General features: G+C 50.7%; 1 protein-coding gene across 5 annotated transcripts in view; it reads right to left on the bottom strand.

Annotated features, from left to right (window-relative positions):
- Nucleotides 1-11,038, bottom strand: part of SLCO3A1 (solute carrier organic anion transporter family member 3A1) — a 311,350-nt gene extending 300,312 nt beyond the window's left edge. For 4 of the 5 annotated variants that reach the window (XM_045448726.1, XM_045448727.1, XM_045448729.1 and 1 more), the window contains exon 1: nucleotides 10,651-10,988. In XM_045448726.1, coding sequence (XP_045304682.1) covers nucleotides 10,651-10,830 — 180 coding nt within the window. In that variant the 5' untranslated portion in view covers nucleotides 10,831-10,988. Of the gene's footprint in view, nucleotides 1-10,650 lie in introns of all 5 variants that reach the window. The other variant, XM_045448725.1, reaches the window with a different exon arrangement.
- Nucleotides 11,039-16,315: the final 5,277 nt, after the last annotated feature.

Below are 16,315 nucleotides of genomic sequence, written 5' to 3'. Positions count from 1 at the left end.
TTTTTAAAGAGACCTAAGAACGCAGGCCAAGGCCAACCTTGGGACACAGGGACGACATGCCGAGTGGACAGTCAGTTCCACCTGTGCATCTCAGAAGGTTCACGGGGCTGCATCTGCTTTTAGCCCAAGTCCTGCTGGCTCCACGCGCCCCTCTGAGCCCGTGTGTGGTAAGGACGCCCTCCCCACCTGCTCCCATCACCTGCAAGCCGCAGAGCTACGCTGACGGCCTTTTCGATTCGTATGCATCTCCACAGATTTGGCAAAGGTAAAGCGAAGGTGCTACTTTGTGGGTTTTGTTTCCAGAAGACATCCTTCCTTCGGCTGGCTGAAAAACTCCTCTTGGCATTTCAGCCTCCCAGCCGACACAGTATTTACCACACTGGGGAGACAATGCGACCCGCCACATGATAAATCACACAATCAGTTGTGAGTCTTGTCCTAAATTTTCCGCATGAAGACAGGGGAGGCCTTTCTGAAGCTCTTCTGGATCTCTTTCAACTCGTCTAGATTCTTTTAAGTATTTCCTCCCAGTGTCCACTCTGGCCACAAAATAAGCTCCTTGTCCACACTTTAGGAGGCTGTAAATGTGAAATGGGCCACGCAGCGTGCAGCCTGAGAAGAGGATGGTGGGAATGAGCCACAACAAAAGACCGGCAAATTATGCAACACGAGGCAAAATACACCCCAAAGGCGATGGTAGGGGGACTTTGGGAAATGAAATGTCCAAAGCACGGATGCCCATCACAATCGACAGTGGTTTTATTCCCGAACACGCCACTGAATCGCACAAGCAATCTCTCAAGCCTTCACAAGCACCTGCCCTCTGCCACCCGGAGAGTCAGGGTGACCTCAGACACAGAACGAGCCTATGCACCCCTGGAGAGAAGGTGCTGGTGCTGAAGCAGCAGGCTGCCAAGTTCCAGGGGGAGAGCTCTAGGTGGCTCTGTGAGTCTATTTCCAATGATTCTCTGACCCTGAAAGCCAACGGAGAGATTAACTAATCAACACCATTCTTTTTCACAGGTTGGGGTCACAATAATGGAAGCTTACATAATAAAAACATACAGGTCCGCGCTTAGAAATTTGTACCTTCATTAAGAGAATTCTCAGCGAGGGAAACACAAGATTTCAGGTACAGTTTTTTAGAGCTTACATAATCAGTCGGAGGGCGGCTTTCCAATTTCCACTTGCTTATATTCAAGGTGGTAATTTCTCATTCGAATCAGCCGAGGATGGGAAAGAGGCAGTGTCAGGCTGGGGGAGCAGATCCAACAATTAGAGACGGAGCGTGTCTATTTTACATAAGCCTTCTCCCAAAGAGGGGAGGAGGGAAAGACAACAGCCAGTCCCAAGAACATCTGACAATAGTCTTTAATTGAAAGCACCATTGTGACACCGTTCTCCCTGCACCAACCTTGCAAGTGCAGAAATGGAGGTAAAAAGAATCATCTCTGTCTTGCTTAAGTTCTGGTAGTTGTGTAGGCAGTGACTTAGGGAGCAAGATGCCTAATATTCTATTATATTCCCCAGGACTATGTGTTGAAAGCCTGCTCTTGGCTCCTTCCTGTTTCTGCTAACTCTGCATCATCGGGAACTCGGGGAGCTAGGAAGAGACAGCCACAACAGGCTTTAGACCCACCGACGAAAGGTTTCGAGGGTCACCCGGACAGCCAAGTTAATTATCCAGAGACCCGTCCCAAAGGGCAACTTGCCAGACAAATCAGAATCTGCCACCACATAGTACAGAACTCACGTAGGGAGTGTAGGTGGGTGGACAGACAGACGCACAGACAGAAGAAAGGCACTCCCTAGGCTTTTGAATGGACTCACTCTATCCCACAGTAGCTCAGACCTGCTGGGACATGCCAGGGACCCAGCATACCACTGGCCACTTGGATGGGTTGTGGCCACAGCTTGCTTCTGTGCTCGTGGCAAAGATTTTAACCAAACCCAATGCTAAGGAAATAAGACATCGCTGTTACACTCAAGGCTCTTCCATTCGGTTACCAGGCATCTTAAAATGCCACTGGGGATGTGATGTCCCAGAAGAACAGAGTATTGAAGAGGCGTTGAAGGCACCTTTTATTTACGAAGGAAATCATGAAGGTATTTATGAAGGAAATCATGGAGGCAAAGGGGAGTTAGTGGGCTCCACACTACCCCCTCTCCAGCCCCATTCAAAACCTGTGGCTTGGAGCCAACCTACGTTGTCTTTGGCTTTTAAACTGTTCCACTGAAGTGTTGACTGGAAGTCATAAATGAGACATTTGTATTAAGTCCAAGAAAATTTTAATGACCGACTATTATGTCTCAAGGAAATAACCATTCCCTATTTAAAAAGGAATGTCCGCTCGTTTCAGGAAACAGCTGGGCTGGTTACGATCATTCCTATTAAACTGAGCTACTAAACCCTCCGTTAGGAAGGGGTTCCCTTTTCAGAAAGGCTCGTCTCGAAGCCACAAAGAAGAACAGAAATAAAGAAGCTGGGAACAGCCAGCTGCAGAGATTCCGCTACACCCAGTGGAGCGTTTCCGCTCTGCATATTGTCACTGGAGAGCCCACGACACAGCACCCCTCCCACCCCCACCCCCAGCCAGGCTTGTTCACTCAACTGTGGCTACAGAAGGTCCAGGGTCTTAGGAAGCTGATAGGGTTTCTTCCTCGGGGAAGTCGACACCCAGCCAGCAGAGTCTGGGGATGCAGTGGTGTTCAGAGAGCGTGTGCTCTCTTGTGAAGCCCGTGGCCCTTGAATGTGAAGCTAAGAACTCGCCTAAAACAGATGCTGCATGTGGAGTCACTGAGAAGAGCCCAGTCCATTCCTTATCCTTCCCAAGGACAGGTGTGACCAGAGGGGCGCTGTGCACAGGTAAACAATCATCGTAAGTGGAGATGAATGGAGCCGGAGGATGAGAAACAGCACGGCATCTATCAAGAGCCTGCTCAGGGTGCCTCGGTGGCTCAGTGGGTTAAGCGTCCGACTTCGGCTCAGGTCATGATCTCGAGCTCTGTGAGTTCAAGTCCCGCATCGGGTTCTGTGCAGACAGCTCGGAGCCTGGAGCCTGCTTTAGATTCTTGTCTCCCTCTCTCTCTGCCTCTCCCCGGCTCATGCTCTGTCTCTCAAAAATAAGTAAACATTAAAAAAAAAGTTTTTTAACTTTAAAAAAGAGCCTACTTGCTCTCTTCGGAGAAACCAAAAAGGGTCAAGATGAGGAAAATGCCCCAATTGTGCCTGCTGAGCCCTGTCGAGCACTGCAGGAGGATTAAGATGAAGCAGTGGGTGTGGCAGGAGACCTGAGCGCCGCCCCCCCCCCCCCCCCCCCCCCCGCCGGCAACCAGGACCAAGCTCCAAGGTTGCTGACCAGAGCAGAGGACAGCGTATGTCCAGGACATATGTCCCTTGATCCCCGACTCCTGACACTCCAGGCTGCTTTGAAGTGGCCACTCTTCACCCAGAGAAGCAGAGTGAGCTATGAGGGCCCCAGTCTCCAACGTGGGAAACAAAACCGAGGCCTCACACAACACCCCAAATTCTCAGGCCCTGGGGAAGGACTTTGGTTATGCCAAGGTCAGCGACTAGGGTTGTGTCATTAGCAGCAAAGCAAGTACTGAATCCTGTACCCCAGGAGAGCACTCTATCATGTGTCCATTTATTCAAATATCTCAACCATCGGTCGGTCGGTCCCATTTTTCAGATGACAATATTGGGACTCAGGTAAGTCAAGTCACCAGGAGCCGGTAGGTAGCAGGCCCGGGTTCAAGTCCAAGTCTTCTGACTCCATAGCCAACACTCTTCACTGCTCCTCAGCTGCCTGCAACATAGAGGACCATCAAGGATTCCCTATCCTGTGGCCACAGACCAGAGCGACAGGAAACAGGGCCCCCCAAAACGAGGCATCAGGACGCCTGTCCCTCCCAGCCGTCCCGAGCGCCCCTGTCCACCCACCTCCAAGTACCCACTGGCTAGAAACGCTCAACAGAACCATTACTAGAGCGAACTCCTCTCCCACGTGACTGGTAATTCTTACAGCGTCTTTAAGACAAAATGGATTGCTACATTTAGAATAAGGGAATAAACAGAATTAGCAACTGGTACTTACTTCTTGCTTCTAAAAACATTTTACCTCCCGGACAAAATGTTCATGCAGAACAAGGGAACTACCTGAGAGTACAGTTCACTACACCCAAATCAAAGTTTGATTGAGATAATTTTATTGCTCATTTGTTCGGGCTACAAACTGAATGCCTGTGGAAAATATGTACAACCATGTCATTATTAATAGCTCGTATATATCAAAGACCATGTGCCAGTTAGCGTTCAAAGTGCTTTCCATGTACCAATTCAGTGAATCCTCAGAGAATCGTTATGAGTATTATTAGACCCCCGTTTTAAAATGAAAAACCAAGGCACAGAGAGGTTAAGTAATCAGTTTAGGAACACACAGCCAAGAAGGGGAGAACGTGGGTGTGAATCCCAGGTCTTCGGAAGCTCATCCATCGAGCCACGGTTGCCACAGATGCTTATCATTCTCCTACCTGGCAATTTTAACCATTTCATTTGGGGTTTTAACCACGTTTAGTCATTTTAACATGAACACATAGACACTTGGGTTACATAAAATACAAGTTTCTCAAACCATACCAATTTTATTTATCCTGTGAACCAAAGTCACTGATTCCACCCTTTTTCCCCCTACTTATTTCCTATTTTGTAGATACAGATATAGCAACAGAAAGCAAAAGTAAGTTAGAGGAACAAGGATGCTATCTTTCCAGCTTACAGATTACCAAAAACATTTCTGAGAGGGGACAGAATATAGGTCACTTGACTTCAGGGGAGTTCTAAACCCATGTTTAAGCCACACAATCAAAATTACCAGCAAATTGTCCCTTAACAACGTCCAAAAGGGACAGCATTCAATATTTGGTCTATGCAACCCTACACCAGAACGTGTACATATGTAAACGTATAATGCACACAATGCACATATTAACATACATAATAGGAGCAGGTATACAAAACATGAGTAGAAGTGTTGAGTATGGTGATTCCCCTTTGGAGGAATGTGGTTATTTATTAAATGACGTGCTGCAGTTAAATCCCTGCAAGTTTGGGGCGCCCGGGGGGCTCAGTCGGCTAAGCATCCGACTTCGGCCCAGGTCATGATCTCGGGGCTTGTGAATTCGAGCCCCGCGTTGGGCTCTGTGCTGACAGCTCGGCGCCTGGAGCCTGCTTTGGATTCTGTGTCTCCCTCCCTCTCTGCCCCTCCCCAGCTCATGCCCACACTCTGTCTCTGTCAAAAATAAATAAACTTAAAAAAAAAAAAATTAGGGGCGCCTGGGTGGCGCAGTCGGTTAAGCGTCCGACTTCAGCCAGGTCACGATCTCGCGGTCCGTGAGTTCGAGCCCCGCGTCGGGCTCTGGGCTGATGGCTCAGAGCCTGGAGCCTGTTTCCGATTCTGTGTCTCCCTCTCTCTCTGCCCCTCCCCCGTTCATGCTCTGTCTCTCTCTGTCCCAAAAATAAATAAACATTGAAAAAAAAAAAAATTAAAAAAAAAAAAAATTAAATCCCTGCAAGTTAAATGTGTTCACCAAGTTGAAAGGAGAAATACTGCTGGTAGAGTTTGATTCTCCACCCCAGCAAGAGGGGGGCAACTTCTGCAGACCTGCCTGCCCAGTCACCTGGCAGGCCCCACCCTCCTTGCCTGGCACCTCAAGGAGCCCTCCCTCAATCCAAGGAACAAGGTCAGCTCAGTGGGAGTCCTTGCCACTCCCTCTGCAGGAGGCCTAGACCCTGAAAGGAACACCCCTGTCTGCAATTAACCAGGAACATTCACGGATTTTGTTGGTCTTTATTCCAGGCCTTCATCGTCTTCAACTGTGGCTGCCTCCTCATTGTTTTTTGCTAGGTTACACTTACTCATCCCCAGTGATGGCTATGCGAGCCCCTCCATAAACAAGCAGCACTGGAAAGCTTGCTTCAAGATGAGCAAGAGAGATGCGGAGACCCTCTTGCTCCAACTGCCTCTGCCCAAGTAGAAACTTATCCAGCTTAACACAGAGCAATGCCATTCCGGCAGCAGGCAAGCAAGAAGATGAGCTTAAATGCTGGGCATGTGATTAGCAAGACAGTGCCCCTGCGGGGAGGCCTCTGTGTCCTCTGCTTTGTAAGGTATCTAAAATGGAAAAGGGGGAGAGTTCCAAAATTCAGGAAGGATCTTGCCCGCTTTACAGCCCACTGATCCCATTTCTTTGACCATGAAACCCACAAGAGAAAACCCCTACAGAAACTAAGCTGTGTACACAAAGCTGATTGAAAGGAATTTGCAGAAATCATTTTTCCCCTAAATAATTATTAGCTAAACATGTGCAACCAAACAGCAAGGAAAAAAAAAAAATCAGGGTAATTGTATTTCTTACTACCTGGGGCTGTATAGTAATTATGCAAATGGCAGGGAATTTGTCACTTTGAGTAACCATAAGTGTGTAAAATAATTTGATTAAGTAAAATACAGTCGCCTTAGTCATCATACTAATTTGACAAGGACTTTAAAAATGTCCCTCAGCTGTCTGCTTCTGGGTAAGAGACGTAAAAACCCATCTTCAAAATGATGCTTCTTTAGGGAGAGGGAAAAAAAAAAAAGAAGAATAACAAATCCAGTAGTTTCACCTTACAAGTAATTGCAAGCCACTGAATGCTCTCAGGCCTAACACTTTTTAAAGTGACTAGAAATCAGTGAGATGGGAGTTCTGTTACATGCACTCAGTCATCTGGCGAATTATTTTGTCACGACAACCTCCGACTTAGGGTTTGCAAAACTCTAAATAGGGAAATGCCCACCCCGGGTCCTAGGCACTGTCTGTGCACCCCACCCTGGAGACTCGACAGGCCTTGTCAAGTTTGCATCCTGAGGAAATTCAGATGCATTTGTATGTGAGCCTCAATCCTAACTGCCCAGAGGTGTCAAGGTTTTAATTTCCTGTACACAGCCTTATCGACTCCAGTCCTCGGCAATTTGATAACACACACGAAGCTCTACACGCAGGGCTGGCCTCCAAGAATGGCTTGAGACATCTCAGTGGGTCTCCACACATCACCATGAAGTACACACAAAATAACTTTCTCTCCCTGCAGTTCCCATAGGCCTAAGCCTTCTCCAAAGGGGCCGAGACTTAAGCAGAGATTACATCCTTGCAAGGTCAGTTCAGACTGGAGCCACCCAAAGCAAAGACCCAAGTAAAGGAAAATCGCATTCTCGACCCAGCACACCTTGCCGATCAAACTGGATGGGTCTCTCTTCTTATGCTCAACAAAGTATCGCATAGCCACTCAGGCAGTTTAACGGACTAGGAGAGAACATCCCCGTGACATTGGCTTATCTGAAGTATGATTTCCAGTTACAACACTTGCAAGTATAGCAGATTTCAGAATCCACAGCTGGCCGGGGGGTTGCGAGATTACCTTATCTCTACTATCACAGCATCTGGGTGTCAGGGTCAATAACCTTCAGCATTGCCCTGGGAGACCCACCCCCACACCCTCACACACATGGAGGCAAAAAGTTGCTGGTCCCCTGCCCAGCTTAACAATTGGTGTTTGTCTCATATACAAGTCTCCCTTGAGTGTCCTCCCTGGGCAGGTTCTTGAGGGAAAGCGCGCGCGCGCGCGCGCACGCACACACACACACACACACACACACACACACAGAGTCCTGCTTTACAAAGTTGCTTCTCAAATCACAGGCAACTTCCTGCTTCAGTTCTGCAGTTGGGGAGCTTACACCAGTGCAATTGAAGACACAGGGCAAGCCCTTTTCAGAAAGTAAAGGGAGAAATGAAATGAAGCCTCCAAATATAAAACACAGCATCTGAAAAGACAAAATAATAAGGTAGCTGCATGGACTACTGGGATCAAATAGATTAAAATAATGTCGCTGGCATAGAACTTTCGATAACCCCCCTCGCTATCAAAGCAAGCACTGTTGGCAGTGTCCCACGGTGTGCCCTTCATCAGGTACCTGAAAATGCTTCATCAGACAGGCAGGCTGATTGGCAACGCAAAGATCATATATAACACATCCCTGGCACATGGCCCCTGACAGTGCGTATGATCACCTAGAAAAGCAGGCTCTGAGGTTTCTTAAGAAAGCCATGATGAATTAAAACGCAGACGTCTGCCTTTCCTGCAAACATCCTACAACGTTTCATTCTCAAATTATCCGTGAAGAAGTCACACACAGCTGCAGGAATAACTTTTTATTCCACCTCCAAATTAACAGATGAACAGAAAACTCCCAAGTGGCCCAGAAAAACAAAACCCACAGCAACCTGATTCAGTCAACCCTGGCAAGCAAACTATTTATTTTCACGAGGTTCAGATGGCCATAGAGAGTCCAGGGCAGCCGGGCAGGGCAGAGCCCTGAGCACCCTATCCCTCCACTCCTAGTAATCAAAATAAATTCAGTTTCCTAGGCCTGTCCTCTCCTGGGCCTCCATCCGCCTTCTGCTGGTCACCTGTCGACTCCTGTTACCCTACCCCTCTGAACCAGGCTTTCTATCAGCCCAGGCTGGAAATGCCAGCAGCCCCCCTCTCCCCCCACCACCAACAACCAGGTGGACTGAGTTCCTGCCACTGGCCTACTCTGGAATTAAAGTCAACTTTCTATCTCCCGGTGCCAGCCAGCCCTGCCTTTAGGTATCCAGCTTCACCAGCAGCCCTCTCTGCTCCTTAACTTTCTAAAGGAGCCCAGGCTACTCATCTAGTTGAAGCTCAGCCTCGTTCCTGTCTAAAACCCTTAGATCATGGCAAGCTAAAAAACTAAGACCAGGCCTTTATCATTCATGGTGTGAAAAGTTCCGTTCCTGTTTGCCACGCATGAATAACGCACCCTACTGAACAAAACTGGCTTCAGGCAAACAAACTGGTAAACCCGAAGCCAGCTGTTGATATACTAATTAGCTCCCCAAACACAGACCCCGGTTAGGTAGTACATACTTTGCATACGCTCCAGCACAGACCCACAAATATCTTGTTAATACGCATTTGCATCTTGGTAATACACATACCTATCTTAACATCGTAACAGTCAAAATTGCCTCCGTGAAAGTGCTGATGAACTGACCCCCCAAACAGGGACCGTCTGTGCTGGAACTTCCGAGAAAAGCGCATTTTGTACAACAAAAATCTAAACACCGAAGAAAACTGTGCTTTGGGCTTCAGGGCTCACCTGCAGCATACAAGTCAAGGATGCACAGAGACGGCGACTTAAAACACTTTCATCTCACAAGGAGCAAAGGCAGTGCAGCTGATTTTCAGGAGCCCTGTAACTTTGGCACCCCAGGAACAGAGCTGAGTTTGAACAATCCTCTCTGCTAACCACAAAGAGGACGTTCCCCTACGCTACAAGCCTGCTTGTACTTCCCTCTGACTGTAAGCCCGGGAGTCTTTGGAGACTATGAATGGTACAGGGCACCCACCAGTCCAGCCTTCATTAACTGCACCCCAAGGCCAAGAAGGAGGGATTAGTGGTACATCAGGAAAAGCATGGTTCTATCTGAGGATGTGGTATTCCAACAGCCAAAATCCTGTCCAATTCTATCTCCGTCAAACTTGTTCAGGAACAAAGTCTCTGACGTTTCATTTCATGTTTCAGGTCAATCACCAAAGTAATGATTTAACACTATACACTGACAAAATCTTCTCCTGTGTAGGCAGGGCTGCCCTCGGGTCTGGAAGTGCGCTCTCTGGAACTCAAGTTGGGACCACCCGCGCGGGGCAGGACAAGGCGACAAAGTAGGTATTTGACAGTGCTGAGTCATTACAAGCTGTTTCCTCTGATATGCCAGGCACCCCTGGGCCGTCTGAGCATTAATATCCCCTGTCAGAAGGCAAATGAAATAGACGCAAACCGTGCAAAATGATGCGACCCCCTTGCGGGCGAGAGACCACGGTGGGGAATCGAGGTCTTAAGCACGGGTAGCAGGAGCTACACAAACTCGCAGCTGCTCTCCAGGTACTGTAACTTTATCCCAGACGCCAAAAGATGGCTATTGGGATACGGAGAGGAAATATTCCCCCTGCAGCCCAGGCTCCGAACAGGGCCACACTCGGGTGCATTTTACTCTAGGCTGTTAAATACCACCCCCCACCCTCCGTAATTGGCGCATGGGGAAAGCGCCCGGAGAAAATGATGCATAATGAATTTGTTCTCGAGGCGGATGGAATGGAAAGAGTGGAGGACGCAGGATGCTCAACTGGCTTTTCTTCCCATGTGCAGGTCACCTGAAACCCGCGATGCCTGCCTCTCCAAGGGGGCTCCTGAACTCACCCTCTGGCTGCGCCTTCCCGGCGGGGAAGCAAACGGTTTCCCGGCCACCTGCCCGCCGCCTCTCCTCCCCGGGCACCCCAGGCCCCCGCCGGCCGCGCGAGCAGCTGCCGGCATCCGCGGTCCCGCCCGCTCCCGGCTCGCTCGGCAGCCCGGGCCGGCAGCTCCCCCGGCGGCCGCCGCTGCACCACTCGCCAACCTCCGCGCCGGGCCGAGGTCATGCCCGCCTGCCCCCGGGCCCCAGGCGGCCCCCTCCCCGTGCCAGCCGGCCGCCCGAGCGCCGGGCCGGGGAGGGGGCCCCCGCGGCGGAGTTGGCACGGGGACTCACCAGGTAGGCGCCCACCGTGCCCTGCGCCAGCATCAGGGCGCACTCGGACACCAGGAAGATCTTGATGTTGGAGAAGCAGGACACCTTCTTTTTCTTCTTCTTGTTCCTCTGCGCCTCGTCCCCCTGCAGCTCGCCGCTCCGGCCGCCGCCCGACGAGCCGCCCGGCTTCTTCCCCTGCATCCTTCCCCCGCCGCCGCCGCCGCCGCCGCTTTCCCGCTCGCCCCGGGTGTCGGGCCCGCTGCCGGGCGGGGGTGTGCGCGGCGAGGCTGCGTGCTGTCCCCGCCCCGGGCCCGCGGCGGCCGCCCCCGTCCTGCCGGGGCTGGAGAGGTGGAAGGCACAGCTCCTCGCCGCCGCCGCCGCCGCCGCCGCCGCCGCGCGCGCTCGCCCCTTTCCTCCTCCTCCTCCTCCACCTCCTCCACCTCCTCCACCTCCTCCTCCTCCTCCTCCTCCGCCCTCCCCGCGCCTCCTCCTCCGGCTCGGGCTGTGCCAATCACAGGGGCTCCTCGCGCCGCCCGCCGCCGCCGCCGCCGCCGCCGCCGCCGCTTCGCCGCCCGCGGACGCCCGCCGCTGCCATCGCCCGCTTCCCTTCGCCAGCCGGCCGCGCCGGCCCTCGCCTCCCTGCGTCTGCCCCGAGGCCGGGCCGCCCCTCGCCGCCAGCGCGCCCTCGGGGAGGCGCGAGGGGGACCGGCTCGGGGCGCGCGCGCAGGGAGGGAGGGGGTGCCCAGGAGGGAGGAAGGCGGTGCCCCGCCCCTAGATGGCGCTGCGGGGCACGGGGCGCCCCCGCGGGCGCTGGGCGGTGCTGCGCGAGGAACTGGGGGCGCCGAGGTGGGGTGCGCGGGCGCCCCCGCGGGACGGGGACCGAGTGCTGCGGCTTCGCGACGCTAGACGGGAGAGGAGGGGCGGTTTCTAGGAAGAGAGCGAAGACCGAGTTACCCAGGGAGGGGTGGACGCGCTCGCTCCCCCTCTGCCCGGGTATTTCTGGGGACAGATGTTGCGCCCCGGGGCTTGGGGAGGTGCCAGAGGTCAGAGCTGCTGGCGGCGTCCGCAACCCGCGGGTCCCTGCTCCTGCGCCCCCGTGCCGCTGGGTGTGCCTAAAGGGCTCCCGACCTCAAGGAAGGAAAGCTCTTCTAGAGGGAAGTTCGATTAATCCCTCGAGAACCGCACAGACTATCAGTCGCCCCCAGGCTGCAGTGTCTAGGTGGCTGCAAGGTCGCAGCGACCCCAGCAGAGGGCCTTGTCCAGCCCTCCATCTGCCTGGAGTCCATCCTCAGGAATGATGCAGCCGAGGCTGAAGTCAGCGGGAAGCGATTAGCCCAGGCCTCCCCTAGTATTGTAGCCCAGGCTGCCCTTCCTGGTCTTGGCCTGTAAGCCCGAGCCCCCGAGGCAGCCGCCCTTTATAATCATTACCAGGAGTTTGGGCCACAAGGCACCACCAATAAGATCTACTAGTGGTCCGCAGGCTTTTGGAAGCTCAGAGAAACTGGAAAGGACTGGATCAGTACCAGGAAGCCCTCAGCAACTTCTGCCTGGGCCACTGAGAGGAGGGGTGGTTCAAACAATTGTTTATAAAGCGTTTACTTAATAACGGGTCAAAGAAAATGTGCCATTCTCCTAGGCTCCTCAGAATGGCTGCAACTGAAACTGAAGGCTTTGAATTGAAACACGCAGGCTTCAATTTGAAACTGAAGAGCGATGAACACATCCGAAATGTTTACTTCCTCCCGAAGAATGGGAATGGGAATGGATGGTGTCATGGTGGGGGTGCTGTCTTGCCATGCCATTGAAATAAAAACGGCCTCATCCTCTGGTTCTAGACATGATCTCACCTAGACCTGCTGTCCCTTTCAGATGCCCCCCTCTCCTTGTCTTCGCTGTCTGCTATCTGAATTGGCTCCCCCCAACAGAGGCCTTTTTCCATTTTTCCCCCAATTCCTGTCACCCGGGGCTGCACCAGTTCCCAAGAGTCTGTCACCTTCCTGCAGCCCCTTTCCAAATCCCGCCGGCCCCCTCCCCGCGCCCCACGCTGCCTCACAGCAGACTTTTCTACTGAGTCCTGCCTTTGAAGGGCTGGGGCCTCTCCGACACTCTGACGTCAAGGGAGCGTCTCCTGACTTTCCTGAGAAGACCTTTGATGAGCTAGCTCCCTGCCTGCCTCTGTGGCTTCGCGCTGCAAAACTGAGATGTTTACTTGTCCCACTGCTGTTGAAACAGCAGAGTGCATTATAGTCCATAAGTGTTGTTCACGTGCTTTGAAATAACAAGAGCTAATTTTTTTCAGTTTATTTATTCATTTTGAGAGAATGGGAGAGGGGCAGAGAGAGAGAGGGAGAGAGAATCCCAAGTGGGCTCTGTGCTGTCAGTGCAGAACCCAAAACAGGGCTCAAACTCGTGAATCGTGGAATTGTGCCCTGAGCCAAAATCACGGGTCGGATGCTTAACTCCCTGAGCCACCCAGGCACCCCCAAAGAGCTCATGTTTATTGCGTGCTTACTCTGGCCAGGCCCCATTCGAAGTGCTTCACCTGTGTTTACAACTGAACCCTCACAGCCACCCTCTAAGCCAGATACTGTTATTAGCTCATTTTACAGGTCAGAAAATGGAAGCCCAGAAAGGTTGACTCACCTTACCAATGTCACATATCCAGTCAATGGCAGGACCAGCCTTTGAAACAAGTCCAGGTTCTTGATGACTCCCTATCACCCAGTGGTCTGTCTCTTGGGGACAAGGGAACTCATATGGTTTCTGCTTTATAAATGGAGACTCAGAGATCTATAGTGACTAGCCCAGTGTTACACAGCTCAAAGGGGACAGGACTTGAGTCCAAGTCCAGCTGCCTTCACTCTGTACCACACTGCCTTGTGTGTAGTCCCAGAGGGGCACAGGCTTTTTTCAGTTTGGGGTCATTTATTTTACCTAAAAACTGCCCTTAAAGAAATCAAACACTTCTGCCAAAGAGAGGACTCCAGATTAGGATTGTAGCTTCTTCATATAATTAATGGTAAGCGGCCAGAGAAGAATGTTGTGGCTGAAGCCTTAAAGAGTAGTCAGAGTCAGCCGGAAGGAAATCATGTGTCAGCCTCAACAACCATCGGAAAGAATTGAACACGTTCAATTTCCTTCCCTCGGCGGTCGTCCTTTATTTACCCGTAGATCGGGGCTCCAGGGTTGAGGAGGTGGGTTTATGAGCAGCAGGTTCTCGTGCTTGGTTTCTCTTGTGTGCAGAGGGAGCAGCAAAGGAACAGGACCATCTTCATATCTGCATGGCACTGGCACGTGACTGCAGATTCAAGCCGCCCAACAGGGAGCGCTGGTCTTATAAGCCCCGTTTCACTCATGATTAAAAGCAGCAGGTGGCTTTTAGGAGCTTACAGCTCCCAAGTGGCGGGAATTGAAAACTGCATTTTCCACCCCAAATTGGTGGGAGCAGCCAGGAGGAGGGGGGAGATCCAGAGGGCCTTCAGCCCTCCCATGATCTGTTGCATCCCCCTCCAACCAGCCTCTGAAATGGATTGTTGACCATCCTGTGGCAAGCAAGGTAAACAGAGCTTAAATCCCATCCAATTCCTCAACTGGACGGCCTTAACTGTTCCCTTGGAGAAATGCCAAAGCCACCACTTCCAGCCTGGACCCTTTTTCATCATGTATCCCCCTAGTGGTGGATGGTAAATTCAGGAACAGTAGGCATTACAAATGCCTGAAGGACCCTTGTGATTATTTTGGCCTTTCTACTACTTTTCTTGCCTAGGTTCTAAATTGGACTTTCCTAAATTAGGTGAAAATATTGCTAGCTAGGCCTGGGGTTCCAATACTCCTTACTTGGTTGGCTGCCAGAGGTATTCCAAACAGTGACAAGCCACGTAATCTGTGACGTAGGGAAGGAAGCATGATGAAAGTCGGGTGACTTGGGAAGACAGACTGGCTTTTGATTCCAAAAATATTAATAAGCCATACGTAAATGCTTGGGATTAGGATGTGGAGAGCTTTCATCCCCCACCACCAACTCATTTATGTGGGAGAGAAGTGGGTTAACTTCATGGCCATGGGGTGGGGGGGAATGACAATATCTTTCACTGTTACTGGGCTGTGGCAAGATTTCCCAGCAAGCAGCCTCAATGTAATTCAACACAATGAGAAACTGTTGTTCAAGTAATTCACATGAACCATCCTTTGCCAGCTTCAATTTTGTTCACAGGCAAATACAAAGTGGAAAAATAAATGCAAAGAATGATTTCTGATTGTCGCTGGGATGGAAAATAGATGCTTATATTCTCACCCTATGGATGGATTTTTTTTTTTTTTTCTTTCTCTGAAAATACAGCAATCGTGCATTGTGTCCAACCAAGGATAGAGTTGGGGCTAGGCCAACTTCTTTGGCTTGAAACTAATATTTGCACTGAGTTGAAGCCTATTTTCTCTTTCTCAGAGTTTTTCTCTCCCCACCCCCACTTGCCAATTAGCCTTATCCATATGCATTTCTACCATATAGCCTGGGTTTGCCACTTACTATATTCAGAGCTCAGTATTTTCAATTATATCTCTTAATTTGAATAGATCACCAAAGAAGTGAAAAGGATAAACATCAATGTAGATGCAATTTTAAACATGTGAAACCCAAATCCAACTGGAGACATGGAAGAAAGACCAAAAGAAAGAACATCCACGGAAATTGGACAACCGATAGGAGAAACTCGGGATTTAGAAATGTCTTTTATTTGTGGAAGATGAGCCTTGAGACAAAAGAAACAATACAAATGATAAACATTTACCAATATTGGTGTATTTGGGGAGTTCACCGTTGGCTGCCTTCAACTGATATGTGGGTACATAGAATGTGTTTATTCAAATAGACTGTTAGTTTCTTAAGAGTAGAGTGTTTTACTTTAAAGAATTTTTTTCAAGTTTATTTATTTTTGAGAGAGAGAGAGAGAGAGAGAGAGAGTGCAAGCGGGGGGAAAGGCAGAGAGAAAGGGAGACAGAATCTGAAGCAGGCTCCAGGCTCTGAGCTGTCAGCACAGAGCCCGATGCGGGGCTCAAACCAACGAACCGTGAGATTATAACCTGAGCTGAAGTCGGACGCCCAACTGACTCAGCCACCCAGGCGCCCCTGTTTTACTTTAAAAATAAAGGATCCTTTGTCCTGTGCAGTGTCTAACAGGCCTCCTGCCAAGAAGCTTAATATTTATGAAAAAGACAGGAAAATGACCCAGAAGGTGTCAAGGTTTATAGACAGCTTCCTTCCAGGTATTGTCCCCAGGGACCTGCTCCCGCATTCCTGGAGCAGCAAGACTTGTCCTCATGAGTGCCTTTCCCGACACAACGCCTTTTCTCTCTCAAGGGCAAGTGTCCCAGTTTTGCTCCCAGTCTCAAAAATGCACACAAACCCTTGTGTTTTAAGGATGGGTACTGATGGTAAATGTGAGCAAATGAAATGAACAAATGAAATGAGCCAGCATCTCTGGCAAAGAGCTATGAGGTTTCCAGGTTAATAACATGACAAGAGTTTGGTGGGTCCCAAGCCCAGCAGAAAGTGGCCACAGCTGTCTGCCCTCTTCAGGGGCGGTCAGCTCCAGCCCTGGATACCCCAGGTGGTCATGGCACACTGCAGTCCATTAATCCTCTGGCTGATGGAAGAAAGGACATATGAGAAGACCAGGAAAGAGGGGCA

Source organism: Leopardus geoffroyi, chromosome B3, assembly GCF_018350155.1.
Source record: "Leopardus geoffroyi isolate Oge1 chromosome B3, O.geoffroyi_Oge1_pat1.0, whole genome shotgun sequence".
In the NCBI taxonomy this organism is placed as follows: Eukaryota; Metazoa; Chordata; class Mammalia; order Carnivora; family Felidae; genus Leopardus; species Leopardus geoffroyi.
Note: the sequence above shows the minus strand (reverse complement) of the source record. Positions and strands in the feature narration are given on the sequence as shown.